The 14,848-nt window shown below is 52.7% G+C and overlaps 1 protein-coding gene across 3 annotated transcripts in view; it reads left to right on the top strand.

The window, feature by feature from the left end:
• The window catches only part of GRTP1 (growth hormone regulated TBC protein 1), a 41,518-nt gene that overhangs the window by 23,974 nt on the left and 2,696 nt on the right, over positions 1 to 14,848 (top strand). For 2 of the 3 annotated variants that reach the window (XM_024230778.3, XM_054529298.2), the window contains 2 exons: positions 14,372 to 14,544; positions 14,617 to 14,802. The exons of the other annotated variant lie outside the window; for it this stretch is intronic. In XM_024230778.3, the coding sequence (XP_024086546.2) occupies positions 14,372 to 14,544; positions 14,617 to 14,802 (359 nt within the window). The remainder of the gene's footprint in view (positions 1 to 14,371; positions 14,545 to 14,616; positions 14,803 to 14,848) is intronic. 3 annotated transcript variants of the gene reach the window in all.

Genomic DNA, 14,848 nt, shown 5'->3' with positions numbered 1-14,848 from the left:
CACTGCACCTGGCCATTTTATTGTATTTTTTAGAGACAGGGTCTCAGTCTGTCACCCAGGCTGGAGTGCAGTGGTGCAATCATGGCTCACTGCAGCCTCGACCTCCTTAGCTCAAGTGATCCTCCCACCTCAGTCTTCTGAGTAGCTGGGACCACAGGTGGGCACCACCATGCCTAGTTGATTTTTTTTTTTTTTTATTTGTAGAGACAGGGTCTTGTTATGTTGCCCAGGCTGGCCTTGAACACCTGGCCTCAAGTAGTCCTCCTGCCTTGGCCTCCCAAAGGTCTGTGATTCCTGTTTTTTAAAAATAAATCTTGTGGCTCAAACCTGTAATCCTAGCACTTTGGGTGGTGCATGCCTGCGGTTCCAGCTACCCGGGAGGCTGAGGTGGGAGGATCACTTGAGCTAAGGAGGTCGAGGCTGCAGTGAGCTGTGGTAGTGCCACTGCACTCCAGCCTGGGTGACAGAGCAAGACCCTGTCTAAATAACTGATTAATTAATCTTGCAGAAAATAAAAAAAAGAAACTGCTCTCACTTCATGTTATGAAGCTAGTATAGCCTTCACACCATACAGGCTCATCTCACCGATGAATAGAAGTATGTAATTGTTAATTAATATTAGCAACTTGAATCTACAGATGATTATGAAGTATTTTTTTAGTTTGAAGATAGTTTTTTTCAGAAATCCAAGGATGGCTTAATCATATGGAATAATCAAGGGCAAAGCCAAGCCAAGAAGGCTTGAAAGAAGAACACTGGAGATATATTATAATGCTCTAATAATTAAAATGGTGTGGTATTAGGTTATGAATGGATAAACAGACCGATGGAACAGAATTGCGAAGCCAGATAGAAATCAACCAGTCTGTGGATCTATTAATTTATGGGAATGTCTTTTGTGAGATATATCAATTAATGGGAAAAAGACTGTTTAAAACATAATTCAGTGACAGTTGACTGTATGGAAGAAAACAAAATTAAACCCTTATTTCATTTCCAGATGGATTTAAGACTCATATAAAAAAGTAAAACTTTGAAACTCAGAGAACAAAATACAGAACAGTCGTGTCTTGTGGGAATAGGGGAGAAGTTCTTGAACATAATTCAAAAAGCATAAAAGGCATCGATAATTTTAATTACATGAAAATTTAAAAACTAATTTTGGTAAGAGACATCATAAGCAAAGTAAAAAGATAAGCTGCTGGTTTGAGAAAGTATCTTTGATCCATATAATTAACAAAGGGTTAGTGTCTGGACTGTGTGTGAATTTCTAAAAATCTAAGCAGAAAGCCAGGGCCTGGTGGCTCATGCCTGTAGTCCCAGCATTTTGGGAGGCTGAGGTGGGTGGATCACCTAGGGTCAGGAGTTCGAGACCAGCCTGGTCAACATGGTGAAACCCTGTCTCTACTAAAAATATAAAAATTAGCTGGGCATGGTGCCGTGCACCTGTAATCCCAGCTACTTGGGGGTCTGAGGCAGGAGAATCACTTAAACCTGGGAGGCAGAGGTTGCAGTGAGCCGAGACTGCACCACTGCACTCCAGCTTGGGCAACAAGAGTGAAGCTGTGTCTCAAAAAAAAAAAAAAAAAATCTAAGCAGAAAAAGAAACAGCTCAGCAAAACATCAGATGAAGAATGTGCCTAACAGGCAATTTACAAAATAGAGACCGGAATGGCCAGCAGACCTGTGAACCCATGGCTGAGTTCCCTGGTGAGCATGAAGGTGGAAATGGAAAGACAGGTTGGAGTGGAGCCTTCTGCAGCCACCGAGGCCTCCAGGCCCGTGACACAAAACGAAAGCTCCCTGCCGTGGGGGAGTGACCACGGGGTGCGAGTCTGTCTGGGCGTTGAAAATGTCGTGCACATTGTCATCTTTTTCCTTGGAGGAGGCCGAGACTGGTGGGGATTAAGTAGCTCGTACACAGTCCGCCAGCAAGTCTGAGATTCCATCCCAGGGCTGAGATCCCATCCCAGGCCTCCCCGCCCAAGGCCTGCACCCCACATCTGCCTCCCCAGTTTCCCCCACCACTGTTGTTGCGGAAGGCAGGAGGACTGTTTGGTCCATTGCTCATGAGTCACTTAGAGGGGGTCCAGTTAAGGGAGTTACTTTTACCAGCAAATGCCTCTAATCCCAATTCAGTTAGGAAGTGACCTGAGGACACGCTCCCCGTGGCCTGTGACCATGCACACATAGACGCCCCACACCCCGAGTTCTCAGCCCAGAACACCTGCCACACCCGCGGCCGCTTGTAGAGCCCATGAAGATGATAGCCATCAATCACCATCCCAACAAGGCATGGAAAGGACGCAGGAAGAAGGTGCAGGTGCCGCTCCCCACGCGGGCGATGGGTCCCGGGCCTCCTCAGAGGAGGAGGTTGACCCGGGCCCTGCCGTGTGACTGAGGGTGGAGGGGGCCCCCGTCTCAGGAGACTGCGTCAGTCATGAGTCGGTGCAGCCCTGAATTAGCACTCCACGTCCTGAAAGATGGGTTTGACCTGGTTTCCTCTGAAAAATAGGGAAACAGGTCAGGTTTTAATAACTCGACATAGAAATACCTCAGCTCTGACTGGAAGGACTGGCCGAGATGTGGACCGACAAGGCACGTTCTGTGGGGACCACGGCTCAGCCCCGTGAGCAGAGGTGGGTGGAGGGAGGCTCTTGGCGCCGCACTTGCCACATCAGAGGCGCGTTTCCTGCGTCCTCCCGAGTGGGGTTCCCTGAGGTCACTCGTCCTGAGGGTGGTGCTCACGTGGCCTGGGCCACGCCCCCATTGGGCTGGCTTTGTCACAGGAGGCTCGTCTCTGGGGTCAGGAGCAGCTGTTTTGGGATCAGATTGCACTGAGTCACCAGGCGGCCAGGCTTACCAGACCTGTGGGCCTCAGGCCTTGCACCTTCAGTGTGAGCTTATTCCGTGAGAGGGTTGCACAGAAAGCACGTCGTACAATCCAAGGCCTCTTGATACCAGCTTTTGCCATAAGCTACTTTTTTTTTTAAAGAACTCTGTATATTAGGGAAAAAAGCCATTGCCGCTTTTCCATTTAGGGTCTCCTAGTTATAGCAGATAAAGTTTAATTGAGTTGTATGCTAACAAATTGCTGAATTCAAGATAGTTGATCTAATTTAGTGGGATCTTGAAATTTACGTAATTGCTCAGTTTTCTACCAAGTATTTAACCAGAGATCTTAGCTACTTCTAAAGTTTATTTATTTATTTATTTTTTGGAGACAGGGTCTCACTTTGTTGCCAGGCTGGAGTACAGTGGCACGATCACAGCTCACTGCAGCCTTTGACCTCCTGGGCTCAAGTGATCCTCCCACCTCAGCCTCCCAACTAGCAGGGACTACAGGTGTGCACCACCATGCCCGGCTAATTTTTTTATTTTGAGTACAGGGTCTTCTTGAATTGCCCAGGCTGGTCTCGAACTCTTGGGCTCAAGTGATCCTCCCACCTCAGCCTTCCGAAGTGCTGGCATTACAGGCTTGAGCCACCACGCCTGGCCTCAGTTTGTTTAGTTGACATGTAACGGGTCTGTTAGCTTTTTACCTGTGAAATGTAACAGCGTAAGCAAATCAGAAACATTATTTCCTGGTAGCTTCTCTGCACCTTTTCTGGAATCTGGAAATTTGTACAGGGCACTTGGGAAATGCAGTGGGTTTTCCCAGAGCCCTCTCACCTTCAACGCATCTGCTGTCTGGAGGGATGGTTGGTACAGTTCTAGGGCTGAGCGCCAGGCGGGCACTTGGCCTGTGTGCATCCGCTGCCTGGAGGGTTGGTTGGTACAGTTCTAGGGCTGAGCGCCAGGCGGGCACTTGGCCTGTGTGCGTCCGCTGCCTGGAGGGTTGGTTGGTACAGTTCTAGGGCTGAGCGCCAGGCGGGCACTTGGCCTGTGTGCGTCCGCTGTCTGGAGGGATGGTTGGTACAGTTCTAGGGATGTTCATGTGTCCGCTGTCCTCAGGGCTTCAGGACATCAGGTGGTGTGGGTGTAGGCAGGTGGTGTGGGTGAAGGCAGGTGGTATGGGTGTAGGGTGGTGCTCATGTGGGTGTAGGCAGGGCCACCCCAGTGGGTGGCTCCGAAGCCAGCCCCCCTCACCTCGCCCCCAACCACGGCCAGAGCCCCCCTGTTCTTGGGTCTCCCAGTGATGGTGTCTGCAGGCAGCAGTGGAGAATCCTGGCCTGGTGCTGAGTACAAGTTGGCCCTTCCTAGTGCTCAGCACACGGAGGGCACTTTCCTTTCAGAGGAGGACTTGGGACTGAATCTTACACCTAGAGGATGGGGAACCCTTTGCATGTTTGTTTTTTTTAAATCAAATTTTACAGTACCTATTTTGCCTTAAAAAAAAAAAAAATACTACCTTATTCCCACTGCTGGGTGTGTTTCCAAAAGAAAGGGAGTTACTCTGTTGAAGGGCATCTGTCCTCCAGCGTTCACCTCCCAGCAGCCAGGATAGAATCAACCCAGGTGTCTGACCGCAGATGGATGGATAAGGAAAGTGGGGTGCACACACTCAGCGGAGTGCTGTGCAGCCTTAGAAAGAACGAGATCCTGGCCAGGCGCGGTGGCTCTCGCCTGTAATCCCAGCACTTTGTGAGGCTGAGGCGGGTGGATCACCTGAGGTCAGGAGTTTCAGACCAGCCTGGTCAACGCGGTGAAACCCTTTCTCTACTAAAATACAAAAATTAGCCAGGCGTGGTGGTGGGCACCTATAATTCCAGCTACTCAGGAGGCTGAGGCAGGAGAATCGCTTGAACCTAGGAGGTTGAGGCTGCAGTGAGCTGAGTTTGTACCACTATACTCCAGCCTGGGCGACAACAGCAAGACTCCATCTCAAAAAGAAAAAGAAAAAAATCCTGTCATTTGCAGCAGCATGGAGGGAACCAGAGGACACTGTGTTAAGTGAAATAAGCCAGGTGCAGAGACAGATATCACATGTTCCCACCCCCATGTGGGCGCTAAATAAAAATGAAACGCATGGAGGCAGAGAGCAGAAGGGCGGTTACCAGAGGCCGGGAGGGGAGGGGGATAGAGAGGCTTGTTAGTGGTTACAGACAGTAACCTACAGTTAGAAGAAGTGAGACCGAGTGTTAGTAGATCAGACCCACTATAGGTAACAGTAACATGTATTTCAAAATAGCTAGAAGAGAAGATTTGGAATGTTCCCAACACAAACAGATGGTAAATGTGGGTGGATCCCAGTTACCCAGGTTTTTGTTTTTTGTTTTTCGTGAGACGGAGTCCCGCTCTGTCTCCCAGGCTGGAGTGCAATGGCACGATCTCTGCTCACTGCAATCTCTGCCTCCTGGGTTCAAGCGATTCTCCTGCCTCAGCCTCCCCAGTAGCTGGGATTACAGGCGCCCGCCACCACGGCCGGCCTCCAGTGACCCAGGTTTGATCATGACACATTGAATGCCTGTATCAAAACATCACATGGACCCCATTAATATGTACACCTATTAGGTATCCATAAATATTAAAAATAAAAAAAAAAACTTTTTAGCATTATAAAACTGATAGGTTTAAGAATTAGCCAAACTTGGCCAGGCGCGGTGGCTCATGCCTGTAATCCCAGCACTTTGGGAGGCTGAGGCAGGTGGATCGCGAGGTCAGGAGATCGAGACCATCCTGGCTAACACGGTGAAACCCCGTGTCTACTAAAAATACAAAAAATTAGCCGGGCGTGGTGGCGGGCACCTGTAGTCCCAGCTACTCGGGAGGCTGAGGCAGGAGAATGGCGTGAACCCTGGGGGCAGAGCTTGCAGTGAGCCGAGATCGCGCCACTGCACTCCATCCAGCCTGGGCCACAAAGTGTCCGTCTCAAAAAAAAAAAAAAAAGAGTTAGCCAAGCCAAACTTACAGAAGTTAAAGAGGAAAAGGCCATCAGTCCTCCACTTGCCGGGCTGTGGTGCTCATGTTTGCGGCTGTCTGATGAGCCCACTGTTGTTGTCACAGCTCTCCCTGGTGAACCCAAGGCCAGAGGGGCCCTCCCTGCTGTGCCCACCCCAGTTAGAAAGTCTTTCCTTTGCCTGAAGAATTACGTGCTTTTTTTTTTTCTGTTTAAAGATTTGTTCTGTCTAGCAAATTGAAGATTTCCACCAGTTTCTCATTCTAACCCCAGAACAACTTTATTGCTTATTTATAATCTCAAATTGAGAATCCGCAAGAGTGGTTCAGTTCAGGATGAAACTGTTTCCGCGCATGACTGATTTATTACTGAACTAAGTTAATACCTAGGTAAGCGTTTGCTGTTCTTATTTTCTGTTTTTCTCGATTGCTTTATCTTTGCAGCTGACTTTAATTTTATTAACTAGTCAGCTTCTAGGTGCACAAGTCCCAGGCCAGCGGGAGGCGGTCGTAGCAGTGCGGGGTGGGCGGGAGGCGGTCGCGGCAGTGCGGGGTGGGCGGGAGGCAGTCGCGGCAGTGCGGGGTGGGGACGGAGGGGAAGCAGGTCCCTCCCTCTCGGTCCTCCGGACCCTACAGAGAGTTTCTCATGTTATCTGTCCCAAGATGTCCCCTGTGTGTGAGAGCACTTTACATGTTTCCAAAAGCACAGGCATGGGCCAGGCGCGGCAGCTCACCCCTGTAATCCCAGCACTTTGGGAGGCTGAGGTGGGCAGATCACCTGGGGTCAGGAGTTCGGGACCAGCTTGGCCAGTATGGCAAAACCTCATCCCTACTGAAAATACAAAAATTAGCCAGGCATGGTGGCGCACGCCTATAATCCCAGCTACTCAGGAGGCTGAGGCAGGAGAGTCGCTTGAACCTGGAAGGTGGAGGCTGCAGTGAACCAAGATTGTGCCACTGCACTCCAGCCTGGGACAAACACACACACACACACACACACACACACACACATAAAATAAATAAATAAATATAAAGTACAGGCACTGAGAAGGGCGTGGTGGCTCTCGCCTGTAATCCCAGCATTTTGGGAGTCCTAGGTGGGCAGATTGCTCAAGACCAGCCTGGACAACATGGCAAAACCCCATCTCTACTAAAAATACAAAAATTAGCTGGGCGTGGTGGTGCACACCTGTAATCTCAGCTGCTTGGGAGGCTGAGGCACGAGAATTGTCTGAGCCTGGGAGGTGGAGGTTGCAGTGAGCCGAGATCATGCCACTGCACTCCAGCCTGGGTCAGACCAAGACCCTATCTCAAAAAAATAAATAAATAAAATAAAACAAAAGCACAGGCACTGAAGAGAAATCTTTGTTGAGGTGAAATCCACTTATCCCACAGTCCCTCCATTTCAAGCGTACGGTGCAGTGGTGTTGGGTGCATTCGTGAGTTTGGCAAAGGTTGTGACTGGACCCATCTTCCTGACTGACCACACTGCTCTGTGCGGTTCTCTGCGGTTCGCCATGAGCATGGGCACCTGGGCTGTGTGTCTTAGCATTGCCCCGGGTTACACGTGAGGAACCCTTGGGCCCCTTCGGTCTGTGCATGGGAGTCTGCACCTCTTTCTCTTCCTGTCCAAGCACTTGGGGAAGCCAACCCGCTGAGCTTGGCGCCGCAGGCTTTCCTGATGGGGATATCCCGGCGCCCTCCGGCTGGGCCCCTCTCCTCGAAATTTCCTGCAGACTGGCGGCTGAATCAAGACCTGATGCCATTAGAAGAGGCGGGATAAATGCTGGATCCCTTGGCTTTATGTCCCCGCCCTCAAGATAATAAATTGGCATCTGGTCACTGAAAGGGGGTCGGTCAGTGCTGTGTGTCCGTGTAACTGTGGACTCCTGGGCTGCACACACTGGAGGGTTTTTATCCTTCTTGAAGCTCAGGTTGCCCCATCTGTGGCCAGCGGGAGCCTCTTCTGGTTGGCCCCTGAGTCCTGTGGGTATGAATGTGGTGCCGACGGCTTCCTCGAGTCTGCAGGACGGGCTACTCTGGGCCCATCCCATGGGCCTTCTGCCCCAGACCTGGGCCCGCCTGTTTCTCCAGGAAACTCGCGTAATATGTGTCACTGGGCCTTTGTCAGTGTGGCTCCTGAAGCTTGTTCTTGGGTGGATTCCTCGGGATGTGTTTGTGGGAACTGTACTCACGGAGTGCTTGAAGACCGTCGGGTGGGATCTGGGAACTGGGAGGTGGTGTCGGTGTTTAGTGTCGAGGTGGCCATACTGTTGTTTGGGAAAGCACACCCTGGAGTATTTGGTGTGATGGGGCAGTGGGTGTGCAGCTCTGCCTCACACAGTCCAGGGGATGGAGGCAGGTGTGCGTGTGCACGTGTGTGCCCGTGTGGTGTGCGTGTGCACGTGTGTACCTGTGTGTGGTGTGCATGTGCACATGTGTACCTGTGTGTGGTGTGTGTGTGCACGTGTGTGTGTGTGGTGTGTGTGTTTGTGTGGTGTGCACGTGCACCTGTGTACCTGTGTGTGGTGTGTGCACGTGTGTGCACGTGTGCACTTGTGTACCTGTGTGTGGTGTGCGTGTGCACGTGAGTACCTGTGTGTGGTGTGCGTGTGCACGTGAGTACCTGTGTGTGGTGTGCGTGCAGATAGGGAGGTGACGGGGGAGCAAATGTGCTGAAATGTTCACAGTCGGGGAATCCGATGGGGATGTGGGGGTTCTTTGTGCAGTTCTTATTGTTGCTGTTTCATGGCTAGGTTTTTTTTAAATTTATTTTTTATTTTGTTGCCCAGGCTGGTCTGGAACTCCTGGGCTCAAGCAATCCTCCCACCTCGGCCTCCCAAAGTGCTGGGATTACAGGCATAAGACATGGCACCGGGCCCAAAATCCATTTTAAGAAATGTAAACAAAAGGCTAGGCATGGTGGGTCACGCTTGTAATCTCAGCACTTTGGGAGGCCGAGGTGGGTGGATCGCCTGAGGTCAGGAATTCGAGACCAGCCTGGCCAACATGAAACCCCGTCTCTACTGAAAATACAAAAAATTAGCCGGGCGTGGTAGCGGATGCTACTCAGCTACTCAGGAGGCTGAGGCAGGAGAATCGCTTTAACCTGGGAGGCGGAGGTTGCAGTGAGCCGAGATTACACCACTGCAGTCCAGCCTGGGTGACAGAGTGAGACTCCGTCTAAAAAAAAAAAAGTAAACCCAACAGCAAAACCAGCCTTGCAGCTTCCTTGCTGTGACCTGAGCTGTCTGAGAAGGCTCATGCCCCGTAAGGGCTGTGCCACGCTGAAGTCTCCTCAGGAAAAGAGATGCAGAGAGGCTGGCTCGGGCGGTGGGGGTGCACAGCTGCTGGGTGGGCACCCGGGTGGCTCCCGCACTGGCTCTCCTTGCTGTGCCTTCTTGGCATCTCCTCCTGGGCCGCCTCCCATGCTGCAGCCCGTGCCTCCTGGCACTCCAGCCCCGCAGCTGTGGTCACTCACAGAGGCAGGGCCATCCTGGTAGCAGCCGCCCCTGTGCCCCCAACCCCCAGGTCATGCACCTGGTCTCTGCCATGGTCAGTCCTGTGGCTCAGGTGAGGAGCAAAGACACTGTCTGTTGGGAAGAGGTCGATTCCTCCTATCTTGATGGAGCCGGGGCTGGGCAGGTGCTTCTTCACAGGAGAGCTGCGACCGGTTTCCATGCACACACCTGGGCTCCCATGCACACACCTGGTTTTCCATGCAAACACCTGGGCTCCTATGCACACACCTGGGCTTCCATGCTCACACCTGGGTTTCCACGCACACACCTGGGCTTCCATGCTCACACCTGGGTTTCCACGCACACACCTAGGTTTCCATGCACACACCTGGGCTTCCATGCACACACCTGGGTTTCCATCCATGCACCTGGGCTTCCATGCACACACCTGGGTTTCCATGCACACACCTGGGCTCCCATGCACACACCTGGGCTTCCATGGACACACCTGCTTTCCATCCACGCACCTGGGCTCCCATGCACACACCTGGGTTTCCGTGCACACACCCGGGCTCCCATGCACACACCCGGGCTTCCATGCACACACCCAGGCTTCCATGCACACACCCGGGTTTCCATGCACACACCCGGGCTTCCATGCACACACCCGGGTTTCCATGCACACACCCGGGCTTCCATGCACACACCCGGGTTTCCATGCACACACCCGGGCTTCCATGCACACACCTGGGTTTCCATGCACACACCCGGGTTTCCATGCACACACCCGGGCTTCCATGCACACACCCGGGTTTCCGTGCACACACCCGGGCTCCCATGCACACACCTGGGTTTCCGTGCACACACCTGGGCTCCCATGCACACACCTGGGTTTCCATGCACACACCTAGGTTTCCATGCACACACCCGGGCTCTCATGCACACACCAGGGCTCCCATGCACGCACCTGGGCTCCCATGCACACACCTGGGTTTCCATGCACACACCTGGGTTTTTATGCACACACGTGGGCTCCCATGCACACACCCGGGTTTCCATGCACACACCCGGGCTTCCATGCACACACCCGGGCTTCCATGCACACACCCGGGTTTCCAAGCACACACCTGGGCTCCCATGCACACACCCGGGCTCCCATGCACGCACCGGGGCTCCCATGCACGCACCTGGGCTCCCATGTACACACCTGGTTTTCCATGCACACTTGCATCAGCTGCATCCCCCGCCCACCTGGGCGCCCAGCTCCCTCCTTGGCATTGACGCCATTATCTCATTCACGTAACCATTTTCTGATTATCTTTTATGAGTCACTCTCATCGTGTTAATACTGAAGAAGAGGGAGAAGTCTAGATAAAGATCGGAACCGCCCACCACCCCATCAGTGGGGGTGAGCCCCACAAATGGTATTTTCGGTGCAAGCCTGGGTCGTCTTTGTGCACACGGGGCGGCTATTTTAGAAACACCTGGAGTGCTTTGTACTAGTCCCGCATCCCATCTTTTTCATTTGACATCGCGTGGTGGGAATTTCCACACATCTTGCAGTAATTTATTTTTATTTTTATTTTTGTTTTGAGATGGAGTTTCACTCTGTTGCCCAGGCTGGAGTGCGGTGGCACGATCTCGGCTCACTGCAACCTTCATCTCCCGGGTCAAGCAATTCTGCTCAGCCTCCTGAGTAGCTGAGTAACTGGGATTACAGGCGTGCGCCACCACGCCCAGCTAATTTTTGTATTTTTAGTAGAGATGGGGTTTCACCATGTTGGCCAGGCTAGTCTCAAACTTATGACCTCAGGTGATCTACCCGCCTCGGCCTCCCAAAGTGCTGCGATTACAGGTGTGAGCCACCGCGCCCGGCCAATGCAGTAATTTTTAAGCTCTCTCCCGATGTCTCCGTGGCACTGCAGAGTGTGTTATGTGTGGATTATACCTTCCTTAACTGTCGCTGGTCGGGAGGAAGAAAGGTTCCCCTGTACACCTTCGGTCCCCCAGCTGGGCTCTGTACATGGGACTGCCTGAAGACTGAATAATGAGTGAGAAAAAGACGCTTATCAACACGTGTGTCACGCACACCCTGGAGAGCACCCGGATCAGGGGACACAAAGCGTGGCTGGAGCCTGGGCGCATTCACCATCCTGGGCAGCCTGCTACCTTCAGGCTTCTGGGCAGGGAAGGGAACCAAGAAAATTTAGTCCACAGGCTGCTTTGTAAGGTTTGAGATGCGTCAGGCTTCTGGGCGGGGAAGGGAATCAGGAAAATTTAGTCCATAAGGCTGCTTTGTAAGGTTTGAGATGCGGATTTCAGGGGTGTCTTTCCTGGTAGGGAAAGGGAGAGGGAGACGCCCCTGGGAATGGAAACTCCCTTCACAGAAGGCTGCACAAACCATTTAATGTTTTGGCCGCCCAGGAATTCCAGACCAGCCTGGGCAACATAGTGAAACCTTCTCTCTACAAAAAATATTTAAAAGTTAGCTGGGTGTGGTGGCGCACACCTGTGGTCCCAGCTACGCAGGAGGCTGAGGCAGGGGGATCACTTGAGCCCAGGAGGTTGAGGCTGCAGTGAGCTGTGATAGCACCACTGCACTCCAGCTTGGGCGACAGAGTGAGACCCTGTCTCAAAAAAAAAATTGTTTGAGTCTTCAACTCACACCTTTTATTTTCTAAATGAAAGCACCAGGGTGGAGAACTGGCCTGTGAGTGCGTGTGAGAGAGTGGTCTTGGGACTCACACCTGCTCTCGGAGGAAGATCTGCAGAGTGGAAATGAAGTAGAGAGGAGGAAGCCACAGCCATGTGCAGACGCCCGTGCCCACTCTCTTTGTGTGGCCCCTGCCCACGTCTGACCGCAGACCCTGAGGGGTGTGCAGGGGAGTGTCAGAGCTATGCCCCCTGTCCTGGCCTGGCAGGTGCCGTCCTGGAGCCTCGGTGATGAATGCACAGTGTTGGGTGGTTTGCAGAGGCGTGGATGTCCCCAGAAGGACAGGGACAAGGAGCCTTGGGGGATAGCGGCGTGAGACCAGATGAGGTGGTCACCTGGGAACATCAGTGTCTGCGCTTCAGCCTGAGGGATGAGCCCCTTCTGCAGGGAGCAGCCGCTGCGCCCGCTGGGCCTGGGAGGAACCGCCTTGCCCTCGATGTTCAAGGAAGGGAAAGAAGCTGCGGCTTTAATTTAATCCTCGCCTTGGTGGCCGGCTCAGCCTGGTGGAGTTTAGAGAATGAGTTCAGCGCCTCTATTTTTGGAAGCTGCTCTAAGCTTCTCTGTGTCTGGGGCCAAGGTCAGGCTGTGCGTCTCTGCAGACCCCCTGCTGCCCAGCACTCAAGCCCCCCTGCCACACCACCTGTGGGGTTGGGGGCCACCTGCGGAACCAGGGTAGGCACTGATTGATGGTTCCTCACCCCTCTCTCCCCAGCTGGAACGGTATGTGCTCAGCTAAGAAGGTGAAAGATGAGCAAAGCGCTCAGAACCCCAGCGGCAGGTGCAGAACAAGGATATGGAAGGGAGGCGTTTTTAATCCCTGGCGCCTGCTCACTGAATTGGCTCTGGCTAAATCACCTTCAGAGGCATTAGTATTTACTATTAAACCGACTTCACTGTGTGCTTACTCTGAAAAGCAGTGACAGGACTGTAGTGTTGCATCAGTGTTTGTGATGGTTCTATTTTAACCAAGATTTTGAATTAACAAGAACAGGCTGGGCGCAGTGGCTCACACCTGTAATCCCAGCACTTTTGGAGGCCGAGGCGGGCAGATCATGAGGTCAGGAGTTCGAGACCAGCCTGACCAATATGGTGAAACTTTGTTTCTACTGAAAATACAAAAATTAGCTGGGCGTCGTGGCGAGCACCTGTAGTCCCAGCTACTCAGGAGGCGAAGGCAGGAGAATGGCTTGAACCCAGGAGGCAGAGAGGTTCTAGGGAGCTAAGATCATGCCACTACACTCCAGCCTGGGTGACAGAGCAAGACTCTGTCTCAAAAAAATAAAATAAAATTTACTATAACTCATTACGTGAACAAGTTAAAAAATTATGTAGGTAAACACAAAAGTGCTTTGGTAAGACAAATGTCCATTCAAAAGAAGGGCAAGCTGTTGGAAGTGTTTATCTGAGTACGTTTTATTTCTATTATGGTAAAATACACAGAACATAGAATGTACCATCTTACCCATGTCTTTCCCTTGTGCAGTTGAGTGGCACGAGGGCCGCTCACCTCGCTGTGTAACCATTGCCGCCGCCCTCTCCAGAGCTGTTTCATCTTCCCAGACTGAATCTTGGTCCCGTCACTCCCTCCCTCCCGCTGCTCTGGCCTGACTCCCTCCCTTTCTAAGGCTGAATAATATTCCATCGTGTGGACATTCACATGTTGCTTATCCACTTGTCTGCCAACGGACACGTGGGTTGCCTCCATCTCTTGGCTGTTGTGACTAGTTCTGCTAGGAACACGGGGGTGCCTACACCTCCTTGCGCCTCTGTTTTCCACCTGCAGATTTTTGTTTGTTTTTTTTTTGAGACAGAGTCTCGCTCTGTGGCCCAGACTGGAATGCAGTGGTGCGATCTTGGCCCACTGCAACCTCCACCTCCCAGGTTCAAGCGATTCTCCTGCCTCAGCTTCCCGAATAGCTGGGGTTACAGGTGCCCACCACCACACCCGGCCAATTTTTGTATTTTGAGTAGAGACGGGGTTTCAGCCATGTCAGCCAGGCTGGTCTTGAACTCCTGACTTTAGGTGATCCACCCGCCTCGGCCTCCCAAAGTGCTGGGATTACAGGCGTGAGCCACTCCCCAGCCCTCCACCTGCAGATTTTAACTGATGCCCAGCCAGGTGGCATCCAGCCTATCCCTCCAGCCTCAGGGACGTCCTGAAAGGCCTGACTGTGGGGGTCGCTCCCCACGAGCCCTATGTCTGCAGGCCTCAGCCCGACTCTTCCTCTCCAACTTTGTCCCTCCCTCTTGGGAGGGGTCCTCCCGGGGTGGCCCTGTTGTCTTTGTCTGGCTCCGAGGGGAACGGGGCTTGTGGAGGTGATGGGAGTGTCTCGGGGTCTTTTCTCCCCCTGCCTGGCAGATTACTACAGCCCGGCCATGCTGGGCCTGAAGACCGACCAGGAAGTCCTCGGGGAGCTGGTGCGGGCGAAGCTGCCGGCTGTAGGGGCCCTGATGGAGCGTCTCGGTGTGCTGTGGACGCTGGTGGTGTCCCGCTGGTTCATCTGCCTGTTTGCGGACATCCTGCCCGTGGAGGTGAGCGCCTGACTCGGGCCCCGGGGCGGGTGGACCGCCAGGGAGTGACGCTGGGTTCCCATGTCTCTGCAGACAGTGCTTCGGATCTGGGACTGTTTATTTAACGAAGGCTCGAAGATTATCTTCCGGGTAGCCCTGACCTTAATTAAGCAGCACCAGGAGTTGATTTTGGAAGCCACCAGTGTTCCAGACATTTGCGATAAGTTTAAGCAGATAACCAAGGGGAGTTTCGTGATGGACTGTCACACGTTTATGCAGGTGAGTGTGTGGGGCTGCATGTGGCTCCGTCCCCTCCCAGGGGGCC

Source organism: Pongo abelii, chromosome 14 (assembly GCF_028885655.2).
Source record: "Pongo abelii isolate AG06213 chromosome 14, NHGRI_mPonAbe1-v2.0_pri, whole genome shotgun sequence".
Classification (NCBI taxonomy): Eukaryota; Metazoa; Chordata; class Mammalia; order Primates; family Hominidae; genus Pongo; species Pongo abelii.
The sequence above is the reverse complement of the archived record's forward strand: the minus strand, read 5'-3'. Positions and strand labels throughout refer to the sequence as shown.